A 27,131-nucleotide genomic window follows, 5' to 3' on the forward strand; every position below is an offset into this window, starting at 1 on the left:
ATTAATTGTTAACGTGTTTATTTTATTCAGTCAAATCTTTTTTACTAGTAATTATGCAAAAGATAAAATACATACTTCTAATGAAGATCTTTATGAAATTAACATTTTGGTCTATAAAAACATTAATCATTTGACACCTTAAGCCTCGTCTAATATTGATTTTCAAATCATGCCAATTTTTTTTTTTTGTATCTTTCTCATGTGAAATATACATTTATTATAATTGCCTTTAAATTGTTAGAAAAAATAAATAAGGGAAGGGAAAAAAACAAAAAATAATTTTGGCTTTAAGGTGTAAAGAACATTTTCTTAAAGGTAATTATGCATTTAGGATACAACAAAACCTCAAAATCTTTAATTAGAAGTAGTGAAAATGATTATACTGAAATATTTATTTATAATAAATGAACAGATATAAATTTTTGTTCAGATGAATATGATATTTTATATAATCATGACCTTTATGAATAATAATATATTTATATTAAAATAGTTATAATTATTTATCATATGATAATTGTTTATGTTTTAATATAATTATTTAAAATATAAATAAAATTAAATATAAAAATTAATTTTATTTATTAATAATTAAAATTTTCTATCCAATGTAAAATGTATCATATTTTAAACTACCAACACTGCCTGCTTCAGATGATATTACATACGAAAACAATTTGGAATTGGCATGCCTTCGTATAAAATTCATTATTGGAATTGCTTCTTTGGCGTCCGATAGTTGAGTTTGGACTTTGGAGTAGTATATTGAGTACTTGTAGAGTTGTATCAGACCCATGGTCTCTATGCTCCAGTGGCCTTACAGGATTTTGGAGAATTGTTTAATTTCAGTGAGACTATCTTTCCTGTTCTGTAAGCATTTTATATGCAACCTGACAGCTTAATTAGAACAGCTGAATTATCAGAATAAGAATGTAACTATTGTATGCCTCCATAAATGGTTTTGGTTTCTTATGGCATGCCTCACGTTTGTTGTACATTTATAATTTGCTTCCTGTTTGCAGCCACAGCAACTTCGGAATTGAAAATGTCCACAATTCTAAAGATCAGCTGATGATTCACTCATTGACCAATCTGTTTGCATTTGATCTTGTTGCTTGAATGGTGATATTAAAGAGAGTTAAAACAAGACTGTGCCATCTGCATAACACAATTTAAGCAGTCTAATTACACCATAAATAAACCTAAACTTTTTATTAAGAAAAACACATCAACCAGCATTTAGAGTACAACAATATAACCCTCCCAGCATATCTGAGGCTTTCACAAAATATCCAAATACATCAAACTAACATAAACCATAAACCCATATAATGAATTTCCAAGGAAATTTCAGATTTCTAATTTTATGTCATGTCCCTCGTCAAACCCAATTCAATTAAGCTTATTCATTAACGAAGCCAAATAGAATCATAAATCATAAACCTAATGATTTCTGACATTTCAGATTTCTACTAAATATCAGAAAACAAATACTACACATTAAGATTGAAATTAAAGTATAGCATAAATAGAATCATCTTCTGTTCAATTCCATGCAGGTCCTTCGTCAAACCCAATTCAGTTAAACTGATTCATTAACAAAGCCAAATCCATGTCATTCCATTCGCATGCCTTAGGAGATTTGGAACTGATCATGGGCAGTTCGTTTGGATCCTGATTTTCTTGATCATTAACTTCCCCGAAAATCAGTTGATTATATGTTAGAGTACTTCCAATCCATTCAGTATTGCCTTGGTTTAGGTTACTCTGATCATCAACACAAATTTTCTTCAAAGTTGGAGCCGACATTTCTTCATCATTAACTAGCTTTAAAGCTTTCCGCTTCTGGTTGACGGCTTCTGCTTCTGCTGTGGAGTCATCTTGACCATGATCTGAACCAACAGCCACAGCCACAGCCACAGCATCTTTATTTTTGATTTCGCAAATAACATAATCGCTCAAACCCTGGTCGCTTAAGGAAAACTCATGCATAATCCAATTGCCATTGATGCCTCGGCTTGACTGATCTTTCTTGCATATAAAAGTGAAATATGTTTCAAACCCTAAAAGCTGACCACGTTCATCCTTAACTTCTTTGGTGCTTCGAGCAAGCCAAGTTCCAGAACCAGCAGTCCTATCAATTCTTGATTTACTCTTCTTCTTCAACTTGGTGAAAACCCAAAAAGAAGCATTTTCATCTTTGTCAAAAATATTCCAGGGCTCCCTATTATCACCATAAATCTCACGCTCAATCAAAGTACTCGAAGGCAAAATCAGAGGCTCTCCACTAATGGCTTGGGGAAGGTAAAAGCACAAAATCTCTTTTTTGGTGGGACGAAAGCGGAAGCCATGGGCCAATGGGAACAGAAGAGGAGAAATGATCAATATGTTATGGATGCACTGAGTCTAACTAGTTCAGGTACCCGTTACGTTGCCATACTCCATTATATATAGAGTTTTTCACTGTATAATAAAATTTCTATCTTGCCCTCCTTCACAAAAGTTAATTACATGCCACCCATATACAAATCTGTGTTAGAGATGTCTAAATTTGATAATTTGCTAATTATAAATCTAATTCATATATGATCGAGGAAGTTTGTATTTTACCGCCATATAGAAATCGTTGTTGGAGAAGGATACGGATTTTCTTAGAAGATATTTCTTTGTCCAGCTATACCCGAAAAAACATAGCTTTAATAGCCATATAGGGTTCATTATGTATCCAAAAAACATAGCTTTAATATTTGCTTCTCAAATTCTAACTATTATCATGTTTTTGTTTACGAACTCATCAAAAAATTGAAATTCTTGTTAATTTAGAAAAAAAAAAAAAAACCAAATGAATTCATTCTTAAAAAGCCTACAAGCTTAATTTGTAAATATGTTTATTTTAAAATCAAAGTAGCGAATCGAAACACAATCAAATAATTTAATTTTTAATCAGATGTGAAAAAAATTAAGAACCCTAATTTTTTATCCTTTTATTGCCTTAGCAACTTTCAGCATGATTGACAGGTGTTGACTGTGTATAGAATTTTGTTGCCCTTTGGAGCTATTTTCCTTGAGATTAATGCAATCCTTGTGCTGCTTTCATTGGACTGAACATTGCTTTCGCTAAGTAAACAAGAGAAATTTCCATTGAACCAGTTTTATAAAGCCATATCTACATTCAAATTTATAACCAGCAAGAACAGGTGGTCAGATTATATGGAACAATCTTGTCTTATTGGTTCTTGCTTCAAAGGTGAGCCTTATGGTTGCCATGGAGTCGAAAGGCATGTCTGGATTCACAAACATGTTCATGGCAATGCGACTTCAGTGGATGCATCTCCTTGTCTTAAAGAATAGAAAAATTTGGTTGGAGCATTGAAGTCGAGTTTGATCATAGCATTCTGTCATGGCATATTGCTACAACTCTCTGCTATATATTGTTATGATAGAAAAGGAATCAAAATTCTATTCTTGATTTAAGATGTATATTTAGCAAGTCAATAACGGAATAGTTGATGTACATTCTTGACTTCTTGTCAAGCAGCCTTTTACGATACCTACTGGCATTGGGCAGGTCATGTTTCAAGATACAATTTGTGAGGCAATAGAATTCATTCAAAAAAGAAAATTCATATCAAATTGTAGGGGAGATAAAGTCATATTTGAAGCCACAAGAGCACACCAAAGAGCTTATATATACATGTTGGACACCATTTATAGGATATCTCATTAAAATTTTTTAGTGTTGTGAGATATCTCATTTAGATTTTTTAGTGTTGTAAAATATCTTATTTAGATTTCTTAGTGATGTAAGATTTTTTACTCACATGTGAACTTTATCCTAATAATCTTTCATATTCACTTGTGAGTTCTGATTAAATTCCACTTTGACTTCTCCGTGCGATTAAGTCTTATCAACAACTTTTTTGGGTTAGGCAATCTCACATCTCTAGTATGCTTTTAGGCTCGGTTACAACACTCAACTTTATCAACTAAGTTTTCTTAGTGCCCCTTCAAGCTTGTACTCAAGGTTGACTCAATATATCACTAATTTGGTCCATGTTGACTCAATACATCACTCACTTAAGTGTTTCGTTTCCACATATTATCATATACTTATTGTATCCAAGTTAAACCTTTTTTACTCTAATATTGGCATTCAAGCACATTTGTGTGAATAAGTTTTATCAACACCTCCCTTGAGTTAGGCAAACCTCACATATCTAGTGTGCTTTTAGGCTTCATCATAAATATATACTCGCTGCATCCAAGTTGAACCTTTTTTACTCTGATACCAGTGTTCAAGCACATCCGTGCGAATAAGTCCTATCAACACCTCTTTTGAGTTGGCAACATCACATCTCTAGTATGTTTTTAGGCCCGTCACAGCACTCAACCTTGCCACCTCTATTTTCTCAGTGCTCTCTCAAGCTTGCATTTCAAGTTGACTAAGTACATCACTCACTTGGGTGTTTTTAGGCCCAATTAGTGCACTCAACTTTGCCACATAAGTTGTCTTAGTGAGCCTTCAAGTTTGCATTCCAAGTTGACTTAATACATAGCCCACTTGGATGTTTCACTTTTACTTGCTGCATTCAAGTTAAAACTTTTTTACTCTGATACCAATGTTTGAGTACATAAAATTGATGGATGTAGTCTTTTATATATTATCTTATACTCGTTGCATTCAAGTTGAACCTTTTTTACGCTGATATCGATGATAGAGTACATGGAGTAGATGGACGTGGTCAACTTTCGATTTGTCAATAATCTCTTTCCAGCAACACTACTAGGACTAAAACTCGTAACTTTGACTTTGATACCATTTGTTGGGGAGATTGTTACATTTAAAGCCACATGAGCATATTAGAGAACCCATACATACATATTGGACATCACTTGAGTCTAAAAACTTAAGCTATTAGATTCTTGGGTCTTATATATATATAAGATATCTCATTCAGATTTTTTAGTGACGTGAAATTTTTTATTCATATGTGAATTTTATCCCAATACAAATACCTCTCTCTAGCTTGTGAAAAGCTACATCAAGTGGACAGCACAACTGAACCTGCAATTAGAGGAGACAGAAGCAAATCTGTGCTATTTGTGATGCATGCAGACTAGCCAAAGAATTGCATTGATCAGTGGAAGAAGAGAGGCAGTGGCAAACAGAAGAAGTGGGACTCAGTAAGTCATGTATGGGTGGAAATGCTGTCATATGCTGCCGGTCAATGTAGATGGAATCAGCATGCTCAGCAACTTAGACGAAGTGGAGAGCTGCTCACTCATGTCTGATAATAAATGCCACATCCTGGCTTGACAAAACAATTCCAGATTTCACAAGGTCATGTGAGAGCTAAATTAGTAGGGCAATTGTAAATCTACCGAGGCTGAGAACCCAAAGGTCTAGCTTATACTTCGCTTAATAGGTCAACCCCTTCTCCGATTTTATGAATTATAAATATATATATTTTTTACAAATTAGGTTGTGGTTTGGGATATCGGAAGAAAGAGTCGTTAAGTGTTAGAATTCGAATTTTAAATTTATTAAATATCACTTTTTAAGAATAATTACATAAAATCACTAAAATTCTGATTTCTAAATAAATTATGTCTAATATGTCTTTCAGCATTGATGGCCTGCTTTTAGAGTTTTTCAGAAAAAAAAACTTTCCTTCTACTTAGCAAAATACACCATGCTCGATGCGTCAGATTATTTAGATTCTATAAGTTCCTTTGTTGTTGTCATTGCTGCTAGCTGCTGCTACTGAAATACTGTAAATTACTTTTGGTAATTTCCATGATATGGATTGTAAATTTCTTTTCTTTTTTAATGATCAGTATATGGTAATTGGTATTGGCGCAGGCCAACTGTTGCTATCAAGTATGTTCTAATGCGACGGCATTTATGCAGAAGTTATTAAGCAGCTTGTGTAATATACACGTGTGAAATAGTCAAGAAACTCCTATTTTTAACACGGTGATATTCTAACATGGCTTAAGATAGACGAAAAAATTGGCTAGAATTCATGATATATTATTTTTTTGCCCTCAAGGAAATACTTGAAGTATTAAATTTTGAGATTTTGTTTCATATATTATGACTTCTTTATCTTTAGCTCGAATTTTGGGTTAGACATGAATATTAGACTCATAAATCGGATCCTTTTAAAAATTGGGTCAAGCTTTGAGTATAATAATTAAGATTCAAATTTAATCTCATCGATTCTAATAATTATTATATATAGAGAAAGATTTAATTATATCAGTATAAAATTTTTTAATTATTGATTTTAATAGATTTATAGATAAGATAAGAGATAAAAGTCTAAAATTAAAAAAATAATTTATTTTTATCTTTTAAATCTATGAAATTAATAATTAAAGAAAATGTAAAAGTAAAAAATTTTATATTGGTGTAAGTTGATCTCTCTTATATTTATTTATATTTATAACTATATTAATAAAAATAAATAAATAATTAAATAATATATGTGTATATATTAATACTTTATACTTACATGTATCAATATCATCCAAACACTAAATTAAATTAATAAATTCATTTTTTAAAGTTTTATTTTGTTAAAAATCTATTTTGTCATAATTAATTTATATTATAATTATTTTTAATTTTTATTTGAAAAAAGTTAAAATTTAAATAGATCTAAACAACAAATGACTGGATGAGACCATATGGATCAAATCAGGCTTGAGCCAATATAGAACTTATTAATATCTTATCTGGCTCAATCGGAATTCCGCCCAGCCGATACACTGATCTGTAATGGGCTTTTACTTTTAATTTTTATCCTCCTCTGTAGCGGCTCGAAGCCTCGAAGCCACGAAGCCACGTTTTAAATTTTCGGGAAATTTCGGCAATTTGAAGTTTCCTTCGTTTAAGATTCCAAATGGCTCCACTCGTCCCCAGTTCAAAATTTTCAACCATTCCCCAACGGTCCACAATTTCAAAATCACATTCCCATCTTCACCGTCCATTGAAACCTCTTTCCACCGTCCGATCTGAGATTCTCTTCCCCCTTCGTTTTCCTTCAAAAAAAAGTTCGAAAAAAATTTCAAATCTTACTCTTTACTCTCCAGCTTTCCCTCATCCCAAACACTCCTCAACCTCAAAATTCAAATCTCTCTCTCAGACGATAAACACCTCACTTTCACTTAAAGAAGCCGTTTCCATTCAATATGCCGTTCCTTTCCGATACGGCGAGCGCAATCAAGAGCCGTTTCGGCTTCCACGACCGATCCTCTTCATTCGAGTCGGTCTCGTTGTTGTCGATTCGTAGTCCGCTGGATCTTATAGTCAAATCAGCGGTGAGGGAGAACACAGGCCATTCCACCACCGCCTCGTCGGCAATTCGGAGCATCGGTGACTGGGACGAGGATGCGCCTGAGGCGAATGAACCAGCACCGCAGTCATCCCAGAGCTTTGAGTTCCATCAAGATCCGTCGTTTTGGAAGGACCACAATGTGCAGGTCAGCTGAAACGTTTGAATCTAATCTGTAATTTTCTTAATGAAATAAAAGAAAAAAAATGTTCTGAATACCCAAAACTTAGTAATTATTTAAAAAACATTGTTTTATTTTTAATATTTAAACTTTTTTTTTTTAATTTTGCAAGTAAAAACCCAAGTAGCTAAAAGGAAAGCCATCCAAAGGCATATGATTATGGAGGATAGATCAAAGTTAACCTAATTGGATTGAAATTTTGTTTGCTTTTGGGAAATTAAATTAGGTTATCATCAGGATTCGTCCCCTTAGTAGTTCCGAAATCTCGCTACAAGGCTACAGCAAGTGCGTTAGGCAAGAGAGTTGTCAGACAATTATTTGGACGGGACACCCGGAGTCCCGTTTTACATTTGATCTTGTTGCTGATGAACAAGTTAGCCAGGTATGCCTCTTTATAATCTGTTTTTTTTTTTTTTTTGGTTTGGGTAATTGTTATTGCGAAATTATGACGTTTAAGTGATTTTACAGGAGAATCTCTTCAAAGTGGCTGGATTGCCCATGGTGGACAATTGCATGGGAGGCTACAACAGCTGCATGTTTGCATATGGCCAAGTGAGCTTCCAAGTTTTAATCAGTCCGAGTAAAAGTTTTTCTATTATTTCCATGAATGGTTGATTAATTTTCCAGTTTATTATCGTCTAAACTGATTTAATTTGAGTTGATTTTATTTTGGTTCCTGTTTTGGTATTGGCTTAACTTAAAAAATTTTTGTATAGACTGGAAGTGGGAAGACTCACACAATGCTTGGAGACATTGAGGGAGGCACTAGGCGACACAGTGTCAATTGTGGGATGACGCCTAGGGTCTTTGAATATTTATTTACAAGAATACAAAAGGTGTGGTACACGTGCCTTTTGACTTGAGCATACTGTAATTGTAAATAACCTCTCATCTTTCTTGGGTGCAATACACTTCCTTCCACTGTAAAATAAATTCTCTTTTTGATCATTTAGACAACTAGACTATCTAGACAACCACAAATGATGGATGGAGCAAAGAATTAGTTTTGCAAATTGAATGAGTTAAAAAGCTTTGCTCAAATTTTGCGCTCAACTCCATTATGTAGTAGTCACAGAGCAAATCTGTCATAGAGAAGCATTATATGTTTCGAAGAAACCTTAAGCTTTATTAGTTTTTTTGCTTACCTAATAGTTTTTTATGCTGAAAAACACCTTTGCATCAGCATTCATTTGTCAATTGAAGGGAAATGGCCATTGAATGGATTTGTATAAGAAAATAAAATGAACAAAGTTTCTATGAAAAACTTAATAAATGGTTGCTTCTCTATGTTAGGAGTTCATGATTTTCTATACCACTTTTATTATTATCTCTCTTTTTCTTATCATGTTATCTCATATATTATTCTGTGATATGTCAGGAAAAAGAGGCTCGTAAAGACGAGAAATTAAGATTTACTTGTAAATGTTCGTTTTTGGAAATATATAATGAACAGATTCTTGATCTTTTGGATCCATCATCAACCAATTTACAGGTAAAAATAACCTACATATCATGGGGAACAGTTATCTATCTTTTTTATCCTTTCATGATATCAATAGTTTATATTCGATGATACATAGTATGAAACACAAGTTTTTCTTTTCCTAAACTAAAATTTACTACTCCTGGGTGGTTATTGCAGATAAGAGAAGACATCAAGAAAGGGGTTTATGTTGAGAATCTCAAGGAGATAGAAGTTACAAGTGCACGTGATGTGATTCAACAGCTCATACAAGTACGATGTTAGTTAATTAATCAAATTTTTTTGGCTTTGGGCTATGGGTACTTTGGTAGCTGTAAAGCACATCCAAATCCAAGTTTTAGATGTTCAAACTTAAGACCCCCAAGTTAAAAGCTCTAAACATAAATACTGTTAAAAAGGTTTTTCTAGAGTTTATTTTTAATGTATAAGCAACTAGTAATTTTTTTTTTTCACTTTGGCCCTCGTTTTGTTCTATCTTTTTATTGTCGTTTTTACTTCTTTACCAAACTTATTATTAATCTAAAGCTCTACAACATATTGCAGGGCGCTGCAAACAGAAAGGTGGCTGCCACTAACATGAATCGAGCGAGCAGTCGTTCCCACAGTGTATTTACATGCATAATTGAAAGTAAGGTGTGTGACCTTTTAATTGAAGAATTTCTTCTAAAATCACTAATAATTTGATAATTAGTTATTCTCTTTCATTAGATATTTTATCTTTACCATGAGACAAGAAAGTTCTAACCAAGTGTTTATTATCAGTGGGAATCTCAGGGTGTAACTCACCACCGTTTTGCTCGGCTTAATCTTGTTGATTTAGCAGGCTCTGAAAGGTACAGAAGCATGTCGAAGTATTAAAGAAATCAACAAATTTTCTTGTGTTTCACTATGCTATATAATTAATGTTTTTCTCATACAGACAGAAGAGTTCTGGGGCTGAAGGTGAACGCCTCAAGGAGGCCACTAATATCAACAAATCTCTTTCAACATTGGGGTAAGTTATCTCTACTTAAATTTTTAATAAAATATTTTATGTTCTTTATTTTCATAATATCACTCTCTAATACACAAATTTTCATTGTCAGACTTGTAATTATGAACCTTGTAAATATTTCCAATGGGAAGTCACTCCATGTTCCTTATCGAGATTCAAAACTCACTTTTTTGCTTCAGGTAAAGTCGTATATTTCCATTAAAGTAACTTTTTGACATAAATTCTGTTACGATATGAATCCTCGTTGTAGGACTATAATGGTTATGGGACAAAACTTTCAATTTTTCTATTGAGAATTTTTAATTTTCTGTATAAGTCAAAGATTTGCTATGTAACAGAAAGTTAATCATGTTTTGCTATTTTCCTTCCAGGATTCTCTAGGAGGGAATGCAAAAACAATCATAATTGCAAATATCAGTCCATCCAATTGGTTAGTGGAATGTATATTTGGGTGTTTCTGCACTAGCTTGTGATTTTAACATTCACTTTTAAATTTCCATTTGCATGAATGAACCTGGTTTTTTATTGTAATTTTCACAATGTGTGGAATTTTACATGCATTTTTATTCTTTATTCTTTCTTTTTTTAAGCTTAACTTGCTTTATTAAAGTGCATATTATAAATGAGATTTTTTTATGGGCATACACTGCAGCTGTTCACTCGAGACGCTAAGCACATTGAAGTTTGCACAGCGGGCTAAATTTATTAAGAACAATGTACGAGATCTTTGCTTATTGTACTTTAAGTACAATACATGGCACACTACATACATAATTTGTGTGACTATCCTGAATTTTTAGCTTCTTCTGTTAGATCATCAAATGCACTCAATATATTTGGTGGTTTCAATTTTCAATGGGAATTCTGACCTTAGAGCCTGTCATGAGTTTGTAATTAATAATGCTTTTAACTTTTGGATGCCATTCTTTTGGGATGACATTGAATTAATGTGTTCAGGCAGTTGTAAATGAAGATGCTTCTGGAGATGTTGTTGCTATGAGGCTGCAAATTCAACAGCTGAAGGTATCCTTATGTTTACTTTATTTTTTTTTATCTTCTGAAATACCCTAATATTTTTTTTTGGTATGATGATAGTTTAAGCAAGGTTACCTTCTTTAGTTTTTATGTAGAGATCTTTGAAATTACACGAACTGAAAGGTAGTATCAATATTGATTTAGGATTTCATTAAGTAGGTTGATAAATGTTTTAAACAAAATAATGTGGATTTAAACTTGAAATAAATGGAAATTTATCTTGTTTGGATTCCTGCGATCAATAATGTAATTTAAGTAAGCATATGTAGTATCAGTATTGATTTTGGATTTAATCAAGTAGAATTAATGCAAATCTACTTGTTTGGGTTCCAGTAATCAAGAATGTTAATCTAAAAGTAAGCGGTTTGCTCATTTTTGGTTACTCAACTTCTATTCATCCACCTGAGTTTCATTCTACTTTCTGTTTTTCTCCCCTAAATTCCCTCCCTTTTTATTGAGGAACTACACTGGTAATGTTTAATTAGCAAACGTAAAATAAAGGCAAAATCAATAAATTTTGGTTTAGGAAATTTCAAGCAGCAAGGCCATCACTCCAAAGTTTCAATAATTTATTTTTATTATTTCTGTTACATGGTTACCATAATTTTGAGGTTTCTAGTTACCCTTAAATAATTAAAATTTTGTTTTTCAGAAAGAAGTATCGCGTCTACAAGGTTTTGTTAATGGCAGGGGTGAAAATCTGGATGATACATTGGCATTAAGCTTTCCAGCATCACCAGGGTCTTTTAAGTGGGAAGGTCTTCATGGATCACTCAGTCCGCTTCCATCTGATAAAAGGATATCCCAGGTATGCAGAAATCTTGCTTATTTTTGAGGGAATATGAGTTCTAGAGTTGTTGGTAAACTAATTTTTTCTCTTCCTTGTATGGTTTTGTATTCCAGAAGAGAGACTATGAAGTTGCTCTTGTAGGAGCCTTCAAGAGGGAAAGGGAGAAAGAAACAGCTTTACAGGCACTGACCGCTGAAAATCAGGCTGCTATGCAGTTGGTATGCGTGAGAGAAATATCTTTTATTTATTTTGTAGGTTTCAGGGATGTATAGTAAACAATAAATATTTTGAAGTAAACAAGTGAGAAAAAAAGAGTTGCAAATAGAAGGAATTTGCAACTTTGGTAGCTCGTTTGATGAATATGTATGATTTAATATATTCAGTAATGCTGCGAGCTTGTTCTTGTGTTGTTTTAATATGTATGATTAAAATTTAATATAATTTGGTACTTTCTGTTGATAGGCAAAACAAAGAGAAGATGAGATTCAAAGCTTGAAAATGAGGCTACGGTTTCGAGAAGCAGGAATTAAGAGGCTAGAGGCAGTTGCTTCTGGAAAGATTTCTGCTGAGACACACTTATTAAAAGAGAAGGAGGAATATTTGAAGGAAATTGAGGTTTTACGAGCTCAAGTGGATCGCAACCAAGAAGTTACAAGATTTGCCATGGAGAATTTGCGCCTAAAGGAAGAGATTAGAAGGCATGTTTTACTGATGAAGCTCTAGATTGTGCATTTTAATTCAATCATTCTCCAATCTTTTTACTCAGTCTACAGCTGAGAACATAAGGTTTAATTACAAATTCTAAACATAGTTGTTATTATAAGCAAGCAAACCAGTATTGGGGTCAGATATGATGAATTCTTATGCCTTGAAAGAAAACTATTTTATAAAGTGTTTGAGGCTTTAAAAGTGAAAGGGAAAGAAAACCTTTGAGATGTTTGTTTTGATTTCACAACTTTCCGGGTGACAATTTACATGTACTGTGAGGATAAATCTAATCCTTATCCATATCGGTTTAAATGTCAGAAATTTGTCTCACTTGCTTCCACAATTGTGTTTAATATTTTCACTTTTTTGCTATTTTTGGCTTATAATACGAGTTATATTCTTCTCTGTATGAGCAGGAAAAACTGAATACTAATAGCATGCCTCTGATCTTTGTTGTTACTCACAGATTAAAGTCCACTTGTGAGGAAGGTCAACAGGAGATGATGAATGAACAGCTTAAGGTGTTACAGAATAAGGTGTGCAAATAAGATCTTCAAATACTTTTCTACTCTAGAATTCATGGTCAATATTGCTATTTACTGCAAGTGATGCTTACTCCTTTGACTAATGTGCAGTTGCTAGAGGCACTTGATTGGAAACTTATGCATGAAGCAGATTCCTTCATAATTGAGGTTCTTCGTAAGCCTTGTAATGATTTTAAGATGAGTAAATTTTGTGAAGAAATTTTCTCAATCTTGATTTTAATGTTCATGCAATGCAGAAAATGAACTCTAAAGGGGTGCTAGGAGGTACTGATGATAGCAATGAACTGATCTCTAGTCATGTGAGTACTTATTTATCTATTGTCCGCTGCACTTCTAAGTTCTTAGCGTTGTTATTTTCTTATACATCTGTATCTTTGGAAACTGTGGCATTCAATATAACCTGATTAAGACAACCGAGCTTAGATTAACATTCGTTGCATCAGTTGGTTATCTTCTATAATGCAATATCTTAATGAAATAACAGCTTTTTCTTGTATATTTTCTGTAATTTAAAGCTTATGATGTAAATAAAACTTGTACACAGTCCTATTGATGTATATAACTTCTGTAATTTAAAGCTCAAGGAGTAAAGGTTCTTTATTTTTGCACATTTTTAAATTGATTCCACAGCAAACAGAAGAAACAGGAAGGATGTAAATGCAAAATAATATAGAACTACATTATGATTCTTGGTTATTTTTCATAATGGACTTTTGCATAATTCTCCCTAAAAGAATTGATATATATCAAAAACAGGAGCCAGATTCAGCATGGTGCTCTTCGCTTAAGGAGGAAAATGAGTTCCTTAGAACGCAGGTAGCTATGCTTGGATGAATCTGTTACTTTGAACCTGTTCATCCAGTACCATGAATTTCATTTGGTTCAATGATAAATGTTTTCTTTTAACCGGCTATTCACAACCAGGCGGAAATGGATGCACTCCAGAAAAAACTTGGCTTTTGCCTTGAAGAGAAAGAAGAGTTGGAAAGGTAAGCTCTAATTGATGAACATGAAATATACATGGAAGAATAAGTTTATTCCTACCTTAAGAGAGTGTACAATCAAAAGAAATTGGTAGTCATGTAGAATCAGATACGTTACGAATTGCCCTTAAATTGATTTATCAATTTGGCAGGTATGTGAATGATCTACTTAAGAAACTTGAAGAAGAAAGATCTTCAAGACCAGTGAAAGAAGTACAGCGAACAAAGCTTCATTCATTGTCGGAGGATTTGCCAATGATCAATCTTAACGATCAAATAGAACTTAAAACAATGGTTGATGCCATTGCTGCTGCAAGTGAGAGAGAAGCAGAAGCTCATGAGAGGGCATTTAAGTTGTCTCAAGAGAATGATGAACTAAGAATTAAGCTCAAGGGCTACGTTGAGGATAACAAGCAACTCCTTGAATTATATGAACAGAAGGCTGCCGAAAGCAGTTATAGAAGTTTGAATGAAGCTGACACTTCTCATGAAAATGACACTGTGGATCAAACTGATGCTGGTTTAGATGAACATAGTGAAGAAAAAGAGCTTAAGTTGAAGAAGGTTGTTGATAACCTTGAACAACAGCTTATGGAAATGCATGAAGAAAATGAAAAATTAATGGGTTTGTATGAAAGAGCCATGCAGGAGAGAGATGAATTAAAAAGAATGTTTTCTCCTGGAAATCTGGACAGAAGGAAAGATAGAGAATTTGAATGCCCAGAGAAGCTAGTTGAAGTCGATGGAGGGGAAAACAGCTTGGACAAAGCTCATCTCGAGTTTGGGGCAAAGGATTTGGAGGGGAAAGCTGGTCTCCTCGGATCAAATAGGCAGGATGCAGGTGACAATCTAAAGTTGAATACACTTGGTCCTATTGAAGTGATTTCCAATGTGGAGGTGCGTGCAGATCTTCAATCAGAAGTAGGGAATCAGATTGACGATACTACGACTTCTTACATGGAAATAGACCAACTAGATACCAAAACTGCAAAGATGTCAGAAGGTTTAAATTCTGCCAGAGCAATACTGGAACAGGCACAGGAAAAACTTTCAGATTCTGCCAGGACCGTTACTGAATTTGGTTCCCTTGAGAAAGCGTTTTGTCAGATTGATAAGCTTTCCAGAGAAATTGAAGTAACGGTAGGTGGAATAAAGGAAAAGCAGCAACACCTTGAATCTGTTGCACTCCTTTCTTCAGAAGCAAAAGAAAGAAAAGCTCTAACTTATAGTAAGTTATTAGCACTCAAATACTCTCTGTCAAGCTTTTCTTCTTCAGTTGCTTACTTTGAACAGCGAGAAGCTCGAGCGAGGACAAGGTTAAATGCTTCTTTGTCATACTTGGACAAAAAGAAAGAGGAATTGGCTCATCTTAAGAAGTCCAAGGGTGAAATTGAGGCTTCCTTGGGTAACATACGGGAATCTGAAGCTGAAGCAAGGAGCAACCTTGTCCTCTTGAAATCAAAACTTGAGGAAGAAAGTAAAAGACACGAGAATGAAAATGTTTTATTTGCCATTGATAACTTGGATAAAGCAGACTCATCGCAAAGAAATTTGTGTTTTGCTGGTAAAGCTACCGAGTTACTGAAGAAAGAGGAAGAGAAAAGCAAGCTGCAAAATGAGATTAAGCTGTCAAGGGAAAATCTGGCTGCCATGAAAATAAGACTCCAGGATTTGAATAAGAAGCTTATGAAGGTAGAGAAAGATATGGAGGCTGTCCTGGTGGAAGTACACAAAGGATCACAGTCAGTGGAGGAGTTGAACCTTGCGCTTCAAGGTGTAATCCAAGAGATGGAAACTCTTGTCAAGATTGGAGAGAATGGGAAGACCGAAATCGAAATTTTGATCCTCGAATATCAGCAGCAGGTGTTTGATATGGATCTGACAGAAGCCGAAATGAAGATTGTAGATGAAGAATTGCAGCTTGACTCAAAGAGACTAGAACAGTTGCAAACACTCAGAGCTATAACTGTCGAAAAGGTAAAGCAATTGGGTCATTCGGGTTTCTTGTCTGAAAAGATGGAAGAAGATTTACAAAGCGTTTGTACAACTCTTGAGGAGGCAAAGATATTGTTAGGAGTGGTTCATTCAAATGACAGGTAAACCTTGTTTTTAACTTTCTTGACGTTTGCCACATTAATTCATAATTCAATCCTTTCTCGCATGCATGCACTGCTCTTGTAATTAACAATTTCTTCTCATTAATGTTCTAGTTTTCAGTTAGCTTTGTTCTATTAGCTTTCAGTGATCACAGACAGTCTTAAGAAATTATAAATATTAGAAATTTATTAAATGTCCAAAAACATCAAGGTATCCAAAGCTAAAATGCCCATGTTTGGCCTTACCAACCAGAGACAAAACTTGCTTTGTCAAATTTTTACCAAAAAAACAAGAAAGAAAAAGCCTCCTTTATTGAACCACATGGGCTCAGATTTATAATAATTTAGCTTCAAAAGACTTTTTTTTGGATCTATTTTGCTAGTTAAAGCATATGTGATTTAAACATATTCCTTTTACTATTGATGAATATTATTGATTCGAGTCCCACTGCCCCACACCACAATTATAAATTTTCAAACAGATTATTGTTTCGTGGGAATTTGTTTATGAGAAAAAAAAATACTATTAGTATTGATTTAATTTAATTAAATTGTATGAGATTCGCCTTGTCGATTGATTTTTAACTAGTGAAGAAATATGGAATGAATTCAATTGTTTTTTGGCAAACTAAAAATAAGTAGCTGACTAAGATAGAAAAAGGGTTAGAGGAAGTTATTGATAATTGATTCAACGCTTGATTGCATAAGAGATATGTTCTTGGATAAGCTTGGATAAGGATTTTCAAGCCTTAAGTCCTGCTTTGAATGTTAATTTATTAATAAAAATTATTTTTATTTAATTTAATTTTGAAATATATTTAAAAATTTTAAAATATTAGCATAAAAATATTTTGGGTCTATATTTAATATATTGTTAGTCTACATATTTTATTCACTGTTAATTAATTGAATAATATTATCTTATTAATAAAGTTAATTAGATTATGTCATTTTATTAATAAATAAATTTTTAAAAATTAATTTTTGTATTTTTATTTTAAAGATTAATATTTACTTATTAATAAAATGATATAATTTAATTTATTAACAGTTTATAAAATATACAGTTCGTTAAATATAAATTCAAATATTTTTAAAATTTTAATATTATTTTGAATAATATTGATCTTTTAAAATGTCAATTGGATTTGGTCTAGTTTAACTCAATTCATAAATATCTTTATATTTTCCAATTTCAAAATTTATAAAATATGATAGTATATTAAACATAAATTCAAATATTTTTTAATTTTTAATATTATTTTGAATAGTATTGATCTTTTAAAGTATCAACTGGATTTAATCCAATTCACCCCAATCCATAAATACCTTTATACTTTTTAGTTTCAAAATATGCAACATTTGAGTGAAAGAAAACAAAAAAAATGGTCAAGAGATTCAGGGGAATGATGGTAAATTAATTAGGTTTGATCAATTTTTAGTTCATGAAATATTTCAAGTAAAAGTATTGTAACTATTTTTTTTTTTTTTTGAGTAATTTCAAAGAATGAAACTCTTTGTATTTTACTTGCTAAAAAAAAAAAAGAAAAGAAAGAGTGATATAAAAATTTTAGTCAAAGTTTAATTTATGCCCAATTATTTTAAATATGGGTTTCTTGCCACTTGCAGCTAACATAGGAATGTAAGCAGAGATTTTAATGAACTGTTTGTGGATATATTTGATTTTTATTTGTTTATTAAATTTAATAAATAATTTTAAATAGTATTTTTATATTTATTTATTAAATGAATCGAATGCAAATAAAAATTTGTTAAGTTCGTTTATATCTATGAAAAAGCTCATTTAAAATACCTTTATACTTTTTAATTTCAAAATATGCAACATTTGAGTGAAAGAAAACAAAAAAATCATCAAGAGACTTAGGGGAATGACGGTAAATTAATTAAGTTTGATCAAATTTTAATTGATGGAATATTTCAAGTTAAAGTATTGTAAATTTTATTTTTTGAGTAATTTCAAAGAATGAAACTCTTTGTAATTTACTCGTTAAAAAAAAAAAAGAAAGAGTGATAAAAAAATTTTAATCAAAGTTTAGTTTATGCCCCATTATTTTAAATAAGGGTTTCTTGTCACTTGCAACTAACATAGGGATGTAAACGAACAAAGATTTTAATGAATTGTTCGGGGATATATTTGGTTTCTATTTATTTATATTCGTTTATTGAGTTTAACAAATAATTTTGAATAACATTTTTATATTCGTTTATTAAACAAACTAAATACAAACAAAAGTTTGTTCAGTTCGTTTATGTCTATGAACAAGCTCATTTAAAATTTGTTTAAAACTCATTTATTTATTTTTCATTTGTTGTTCATTTATAATAATATTCATAAAATGACATTTTTATCCTTATCTTAATCCTATTTTAAGATTCGTTTATATTCTTTTAGGGTTTATTTATTTAAATTTATTTGGTTATAATTGTTTATTGTTCATAAATATAGTCGTTTATATATATTTGTAAATATATTTGTTTAATATTCACGAATATGTTCGTTTAATTTAACTAAACTGAATATGAACATTATATCATTTAAATGAATCAAACTCAAATGAAAAGAATAATTTTCTTGTTGAACATAAACTTAGCTCGAATATCTCTAAAAATAAATTAATAAACTATAAACATACGTTTATTTGTTTATGTGCAATTCATTTACAATCATGAACTAGCATAATAAAAATATGTTCTTTTAAAAAATTCAATATTTATCTTAATAATGATTGTTTATAATTGTTTTAAGGAATTTAGAAAAACCATAGAGAGGTTTATTAATTGTTTGTATTAATAGCTTTGGAAAGGCTAGATGTCGTTAAACGTATATTTAGATACCTAAAAGACACCATAATCTAGGTTTATGGTATTCAAAATGATCATCTTTTGCTTTGCGTGCTTATTCTTATGCAAATTTTGGTAGTTATAAAATAAATAAAAAAGTTGTTTCGGTATATATCAATTATTTGATAATATACTCATATTATGGTTTTTCAAGAAATAAAATAGTGTCATTCAATCTACAACCGAAGTCAAATATGTAATCTTTTATAGTTATTTTGCTTAAATATTGTAAATTAAACAATAATTTGAGGATTTTGGAATGACCATGGATCATATTCCCATTAAATATGACAATACTAGTGCCATAATTCTAACAAAAAATCTAATTCAATGCTCTAGAACCAAACATATCGAAATAAGGCATCACTTTATTAGAGATCATGTTCTGAAAAGTGACATTGTGCTTAAATATGTTCTACATTGCATCATTTAGCTAATATTTTTACCAAACCTCTTTATAGAGATAGATTTTGCATAAGTAGAGGTGAATTAGGCTTAATGAATGCCTTATAAAATGCATATATGATGAGTTCCTTCATTGTTGTTGGTATACTTATGACTTCAATAAGTTTGTTGATACTTGAATATACTTATTAGCTTGTTCAAATAATGATAGAATGAAAATCATTTGATTTGATCTTTCAAGAGTTAAAATAGACACTATTCATTAAGTAATTGGTAGTGCAAAATCCATAAATATTTGATGAGGTCATGCATTGTGGTCATGTTTATGTGATTATTGAAACTTGTTGGAAATGGTCATATTGTATAAATAATGACAAAAAAAATTTTCATGACTCAAGTTAGCAAAAATGAACATATTTGCATATCTTTAATAAATTTGTTCAAAAATTGTATCTATTCAAATTTTTTATCATTTTAGTCAAAGACATTATAAAATAATGATGTTTTTATATGTTCTTTAAAAAAATGACAAAATATTGTTTTAGTGTAAAAACAATAGAACTGATAATCCAGTCTTTTACCTAATTAATCGATCTATTAATATAAACTTATTAATGGAATAAATCTAGAATTGATCGATCCCATATAGGACTCGACCAATCCATTTTTGTTGACAGCATAATACGAGGCTTTAAACCATAAAAACCCTTCATTTTTTCTCTCTCATCTCACCTAACTCTTTTTTCTCTTATTTTTTCTCATTTTATTTTCTCAAACCCCTATAAATTTATCTTACCAATTATTTCAAATTTGTCATCTTTCACTCAAATTTCTTCCTTTAAATTCTTTCAAAACATCATAAAAGTCTATTCCTTTCTCTTTTCTCTCTAAAACCTAATCCCCTTTATACCATCACCCAATCTCTTCCTTCACTCATTATTTTTGTTTTTTTTCAACATATATTCTCTACATAACTATCAATTCTTTTATCAATTTCACTAAATCCTACCTTTATCTTTTCACACAAATTCTTTAAGGTCTTCCCATGGCACTTAAAATTAAATTCATATAGCTTCATCGTCTAGATATAGAAATACTTCTAAAGAAGCTTCTAGCACGCTTTTAGAACCCTTTTCCAACTAAAATTTTGAAAACCTTATGGCTAAATATCATTATGAGATGAATTTTGCTCATAGGGATATCAAGATAGGAATGGTAATTAATCTTAACTTTCTACGTTCAATCAAATTTTCATATATTAATGCTTTTGAGCAATTTGAACGGATTGATTATTAGAGCATGAAAAGAAATGGATTTGATAACCTAATTAGAGTATTTTATAGCAATGCTACTTGTATTGAGGTTGATGGTCATGGAAATGGATTTTATGCTAATAGATTTAATACTTATGTGATGAGAAGAGAAATTATTATGAATAATCAATTTTTGGTTGAAGCTTTAGTGTTAGAGGATAAATGAGATTCAAACACTAGATGCAACGTAGTTGGCCTAGTACAAGATCTCTTTGAAGATGATTCCATGATAGTTGCCCTAACTAAGGCCTCTAGGTTGTTAATGCAAAATAGGTTATTACACCTTATTATTACCTATGTCTTAACACCATTTACAACCCAATACTTTACCATTAAGAAACAAGATTATTGGTGGATGTATAAAATTAAACATAGATAACTATTTAACCTTGTGCACTTTATTTTCGATGATATGATAAAACTAGTTCAACATAAAGGATATCCATTGGTTTATGGGATAGCAATTAGCAACTTACTTAAAAAATTAGGTATCAATATTAAAAGTGATCGTAAGATTGTTTCAAATGATTTTTGTAGTATTCTAGAGATACATACATTTCATAGTATGAGATATATATAAAATGCAAATGGTGTATAGATTAAAAAGTATGAGGTTGTATTTGAGTAATAAGACGAACAAGGAAATAATGATGATTATGAAAAAGGCTCTTGTAGTTTACCTTTTGATACTCATGGAGCTCTACAAGTTCTTGTGGCATAAATGAATAGTCAACATTCATTGATTAGGAGTATGAACACTAGGCTTAAGAATATAAAGATTACATAAAATGAGATCATTGATCAAATTTGTCATGTATCTAGGATGCACACTTTATCTAGGATACACCTAAAACGCCAACTTCAATGCTCTTTCACCATAAACAACCATAACAAATTTTGGATCTCAACAATTATTTATGTATTCCTTGCTTAAAGAGCTAAATTTAATAATCTTTTTCGAATCAATATAGTATATTAGTTATTTGGTTCCTTATTAATATATAAATTTTAGCATGTGAATTAAATTCTAGAAAAATGACTTATATAATATATACTAAAGTCAATCAAAATGTGATCATGTGAAATGCATGATGGCCTGTTCATACGGCTTCTTGCTATACGTAATATATGGATGGCATGGGCTTGCTTGCTTAATTTAAAATAATCTTTAAATCTTTATCTATATATTCTTCCTCTATTTAACTTTATGCTACCGATCTCTCAATTTATCAATTTCTTAGGCTAAATTTCTCTTGCTTTGTTCTTCAACAACTTGAACTCCTTAAAACAATCATTCAAAGTCCAAGATGAAAGCAATCATTCTTAATTCAACTTTTGATGTTTTAATTCGACCACCCAACAAGCTGATAACAATGACAATGATTCTTTCCCCTTTACAAAATACCCCATCCCAAATAAGAAAATCATCCATTAATGCCAAAATTATGAGTAAGAAAACATTTTTCTCGACTCTGGTTTCCAAACCCGAGTCATTATTCACCTCTTTTTGCAACTTCATTGATGCACATTTTCACTCTTTAATGGATCCAAAGCATGTTTTTAATGGAAACTATGCTTCGTAGATGAGCTAGAGCCCATGAAATGCAAAGTCATAGAAAGTGAGCTTTCACTTTATTTAAATGGCGTTTACATCCGAAATGGTTCAAATCTACAACACAAAACTAGTCGTTACTCTGTCTTTTCAATGGCGATGGCATGCTTCACTCCTTGAAACTTTTCAACGATCAAGCAATCTATTGTTGTCAATATGTCAAGACCAACAAGTATATGGTCGAATGTGATGCAAGTTTTCCCATCATTCTAAACCAATTATCGGGATGCCACGGTCTACTTGATACTATTTGATTAGTTTTTGCTTCAATGAGATTTTGTTGGTAGTTTAGAACGTGATGCAACTCACATTAGATAAAAATATTTAATTATTGATGAATAAAATTAATTTTTGTATTAATTTTATTCATATTTTAAATAATTATGTTTGAATAGAAACAATTATCATATGACAATACTCATAACTATTTGAATATAAATATATTATTATTCATAAAGGTCATGATTATATAAAAGATCATAACCATCTGAATAAAAGTTTATATCTGTTCATTCATTATAAATAAATTTTTTAGTATAACTATTTTCACTACTTCTGATTTGAAAGTTTGGGGCTTTGTTATATCCTAAAAGCATAATTGCCTTTAAGAAAATGTTCTTCATGCCTCAAAGCCAAAATTTTTTTCTTTTATATATCTTCTCTTATTTATTTTTTTCTAAGAATTGAAAGGTAATTATGAGAAATTTATATTTTGCATGAGATAGATATAAAGAAAAAAATTTGGCATGATTTAGAGATCACTATTAAAGAAGGCTAAAAATGTCAAAGGATTAATGTTTTTATGGACCAAAATGTTAATTTTTATAAAGATCTTCATTAGATGTATGTATTTTATTTTTTGCATAATTGCTAGTAAAAAGATTTACTCAATGAGATAAACATGTTAATAATTTATTTCATTAGTGTGTAAAGTCAAAAAAAATGCAATGTAATCAATATTTTGGTCAAAATCATAAAAAGCCATCAAAGAGTTAATCAATGATTATATAAAAGAAAAAAAGCATTGTTGTTTTTCGTATATGGGATATTGATTAAACGAAAAGGCATGCCATTAAAAAATATTGAAGCATTTATCTGTTACTAGCATTTTGAAGGATGCTTATCAATGTCTAATTAGGCATGTTTATAAATTAGAAAAAAATGCAAATTCAATATTCCAATGGCACTAATACATGCGTGTGTTTAATTTCATTTTTAGACAACATGGAGAACATTGGTATAGTTTGCCATATATTATGAAAATAAACTGAATGTGATGGCTTTTTATTTCTTATAGATATACGAAAGATATAGACTATGGAGATAGAATACCATATCTAATTAGTACATTATTGGTTAAAGACAAATAAAGATATTTTTGCTTCTTGTATCCAAAAAAATAAAATTTTGCAGGCTATTAAAATGAAAAGTGAACAAGTTTTTGAGGTTTTCAATAGTTTTATGACAATGGCAAGGATGTAACTGGTTATATACCATATTAATATATGGGCTTAGATAATAATATTTGTTTGTGAAAGCTATAAGCCTTAGAGTTAGCAAATCAATTATTTAACCAATGCAAATTCATCATGATTTTTTGCATGAAATATTAGTATAACTCATATTATAATTATTATTTATACTATTTTATGAAAATGATTCTTTGGATTCATATTGCATGAATTGCATTGATATAGTGATCTAAATATGAACATATTAGTCACAAAATGATTGTGAAAGTATTTGAAATTGGAGTTAAATATACTGTGGACTCTTTTTGTTTATAGGCATATTGGTCCTATGAGTAAAATTTGAATTTATTATATATCTAAAAATGTTACAACCAATTAAAAGTGATAAATAACAGAGATATATAGGCTACAAAATGGTGAAGAAATAAAGTTCTCATAAAATTTTGAAATCAAGTTTAGATGTTTCAATAATCATGAACTTGGAATTGGCCATTGGGCAATTACTATATGCATTGAAAACTCAAGATAACATTTGAGATAATTAGCTTTCACTAAAAGTCATTATTAGAAATGAGATAACTTCAATAGCAAAATTTATGTGATTTGTAAGTATGGGGTGGATTATTATGGCCAGCTTAAAATTGCCATAAGCCAAAATTGATGCCATAATCTTGATCATGTTGTGGTAATTTTTTGTTATGTATATGATTTAATTCATAGTTGTACAAATGATTTATCACTTATGATTATAGATAGTGAAAATTTCAAAGTATATTTACTTTGGAAGTCATGAGTGATTCAAAAATCTTATTAATTTGAAAACTTTGTTAATAGCAAAAAGAATGCTATTTGATCCATTTAGGTGATGGAAATGGTTTTGTTCATGATAATAAAAAATTATTAATAATGTCCATGATAAAATAGATTTATATAAATATTTATGGATTGACATAAAAGCTTTAAAAGGAGACTATAGAAGCATGATTATATTTAAAATCTGCATATTGATGTAAACTCTTATATTGAGTTAAAATATAAAAGTTTTAGAACTTTTATTGAAATATTAAGATATCAGCTAGTTATCTTTCATTAAGAGTGGATTTGAAGGCTTCCTATTTTTAAAAAAAATCACCAAATAGTGAAAGGATAAATGAAATGGCAACTTGATTAAGTATATATGATATATTGATAATTGAATGAGATATTCTTTAATAAAAGAATGCATACTTGCACATGGGGTGGGTGATAAAAATCAAAAGAAATAAAAATTACCATTGTAATGTTGTAAGATTTTAGTATAATTTTATGAGCAAATTATACAAGCTAATAAGTTTAAACATTTATTAAAGTAAAGTCATAAAAAGGTTTTTAAAAAATCTTAAAAGGATTAAAATCATTTGGTTTATTCAATGAGTTTATACAATTGTATTAAAAATATATAAAAGTATGAAAATAGAATGGTTAAAATTAATAAATATAGAGTTGTGGCCACAACCAAAACCAACTATTTTTTAAAATGATAAGAATGAGACAACAATGTCTGAAGTATATAAATAATATGTAAAATGAAAAGTTTGGATCTATTAACCTAAAGTGATTATATTAAAGATTCAATCTCAAGTGAAGGTAATTACTATAAAAGAAAATTGAATTCCAAGATATTCGGTTAGTAGTACTATAAGTAGAATGGATTTAAACCTTTACTATTAGACACCAATAATGGGAACCAAACTTTGAATTAGTAACCTCTAATTACAAAGTTTAATAGGTAAAAATAAGTTATTGTTATGTGTCTGCTAAACACTAGTAAAATACATTCAAATTTTAGTAACTAATGTGATCCATTATGTGGGGAGGATAAGTTTTTATACTCTTAATAGAGTTTTAAATATCCAAAGCAATTGAGATATAATGAAAACTCTACCTATATAAACATAGAAGTGGTGCCACTTTAACAAGAAAAATTAAGGCTCTCTTGTAAATGTTTATGAATAGAATAAGCACATGGCCATAATAGTACTAAAAGTGATTATAAACCTTTGACAGAAAAATAAATAAGTAATATGTGTGGACACCATCAACTTTATTAGAATTTTAAGATATATAAACTAATTGGAGGTTTAAATCGAGAAATACCTTCTTGTGTTCATAATATTTATTTGTGTGAAAGGTAAAAATTAAGCACCAACATTTCAAACTAGTGGGAGATTGTTAGTAGTTTAGAATGTGGTGCATCCAACATTGAATAGAAATATTTTTTTATTGATGAATAAAATTAATTTTTGTATAAATTTTATTCATATTTTAAATAATTATGTTTAAATAGAAATAATTATCATATGATAAATGGTCATAACTATTTGAATATAAATATATTATTATTCATCAAAGTCATGATTATATAGAATGTTATAACAATTTAAATAAAAGTTTATGTCTGTTCATTTATTATAAATAAATCTTTCAGTATAATTATTATCACTACTTTTGGAGAGTTTGGAATTTTATTGTATCCTAAAAATATAATTGCCTTTAAAAAAGTATTCTTCACGTCTCAAATTCAAAATTCTTTTCTATTATTTATCTTCTTTTATTTTTTTTTTCTAACAGATTCATGTCTGGACATGTAAATCTCATGAAAGGGATTGGGGTAGGCAACACTGCTCTTGCCTTCTTTTCGAGTAAACTCCTTGCTCTTTGCGAGACTGATTTACCCTATATCTTTGATTTAACAAAACAGGGTGATATTAAGACTATAGGGCGTTGGAATTTCGATAAGAAATTGTTGTCAAATATGACTGCATATCCAAAACCTGACATGGTTACCAAGGAGACTTTTGCTTTGACCATTAGTTTAACTTTTCCTTATCACACTTTATTTCGTTCGATGAAAATGGTGTTAAGCAAGATGAAGTTCCCATCTCTTCCATCAATCAACCAACTTTCATTCATGATTTGGCTATAACCAAGAGGTTTGTGCTCTTTATTGAGACTCAAATCGTTATTTCTCTCGCCAAATTGATGCTAGGAAAAGGTACAATCGTGGAGTATGAACCAAGGAAAGTATCAAGATCGGGGTTTTGCCTAGGAATGCAAGGAATGACTCAGAGATGAAGTGGTTTCAAGTTCCACGATTGAATGCAATTCACATAATCAATGCTTAGGAAAATGGAGACTACGAGATAGTTCTTGGCTCCCAATGTTGTTTCCCTTGAATCAATGGAACATATCTTCGACAGGATGGTTGACATTGTCTTGGAGAAGGTAATTGTCAACATTAAGACAGGAAAAGTTTGTAGAGAAATTCTTTCG

At 30.6% G+C, this 27,131-nt stretch overlaps 2 protein-coding genes across 4 annotated transcripts; one reads left to right on the forward strand and one right to left on the reverse strand.

The window, feature by feature from the left end:
* Positions 1-1,578: 1,578 nt before the first annotated feature.
* Positions 1,579-2,445, reverse strand: LOC111302693 (NAC domain-containing protein JA2L-like). The gene is made up of 2 exons (XM_022898483.2): positions 2,424-2,445; positions 1,579-2,321 (listed from the first exon to the last, which is right to left on the reverse strand). Exons 1-2 carry the CDS (start codon positions 2,443-2,445, stop codon positions 1,579-1,581), a joined length of 765 nt encoding a protein of 254 aa, XP_022754218.2.
* A 4,589-nt stretch (positions 2,446-7,034) lies between these two features.
* On the forward strand, positions 7,035-26,891 carry LOC111303842 (kinesin-like protein KIN-12E). 3 transcript variants are annotated; one of them, XM_089742703.1, is made up of 23 exons: positions 7,035-7,488; positions 7,748-7,903; positions 7,990-8,073; positions 8,238-8,357; positions 8,900-9,013; positions 9,164-9,256; positions 9,548-9,637; positions 9,767-9,837; positions 9,924-9,998; positions 10,090-10,177; positions 10,370-10,428; positions 10,651-10,714; positions 10,956-11,021; positions 11,686-11,841; positions 11,937-12,041; positions 12,286-12,521; positions 12,998-13,067; positions 13,167-13,223; positions 13,313-13,375; positions 13,833-13,892; positions 14,001-14,065; positions 14,212-16,155; positions 26,430-26,891. In XM_089742703.1, exons 1-23 carry the CDS (start codon positions 7,198-7,200, stop codon positions 26,782-26,784), a joined length of 4,482 nt encoding a protein of 1,493 aa, XP_089598829.1. In that variant the 5' UTR covers positions 7,035-7,197; the 3' UTR covers positions 26,785-26,891. The 3 variants fall into 3 exon arrangements, with proteins under 3 accessions (XP_089598829.1, XP_022756048.2, XP_089598830.1); XM_022900313.2 differs by lacking the exon at positions 26,430-26,891 and having other exon boundaries at positions 14,212-16,290; XM_089742704.1 differs by lacking the exons at positions 7,035-7,488; positions 7,748-7,903; positions 7,990-8,073; ... (1 more) ...; positions 8,900-9,013; positions 9,164-9,256 and having other exon boundaries at positions 9,361-9,637.
* The last annotated feature ends 240 nt before the right edge of the window (positions 26,892-27,131 follow it).

Source organism: Durio zibethinus, chromosome 13 (assembly GCF_047325235.1).
Source record: "Durio zibethinus cultivar Kanyao isolate XHJ-2024 chromosome 13, ASM4732523v1, whole genome shotgun sequence".
In the NCBI taxonomy this organism is placed as follows: Eukaryota; Viridiplantae; Streptophyta; class Magnoliopsida; order Malvales; family Malvaceae; genus Durio; species Durio zibethinus.

Excerpts from the sequence above, each read along its gene's own strand:
- LOC111302693 (XM_022898483.2), bottom strand. The coding sequence starts at position 2,445 with ATGGAGTATGGCAACGTAACGG. Across the intron at positions 2,322-2,423 it reads GGAGTATGGCAACGTAACGG|AGATTTTGTGCTTTTACCTT; the intron begins GTACCTGAACTA and ends CCACCAAAAAAG.
- LOC111303842 (XM_089742703.1), top strand. The coding sequence starts at position 7,198 with ATGCCGTTCCTTTCCGATACGGCGAGCGCAATCAAGAGCCGTTTCGGC. Across the intron at positions 9,999-10,089 it reads AAATCTCTTTCAACATTGGG|ACTTGTAATTATGAACCTTG; the intron begins GTAAGTTATCTC and ends TTTCATTGTCAG. Across the intron at positions 13,376-13,832 it reads ATGAACTGATCTCTAGTCAT|GAGCCAGATTCAGCATGGTG; the intron begins GTGAGTACTTAT and ends TATCAAAAACAG.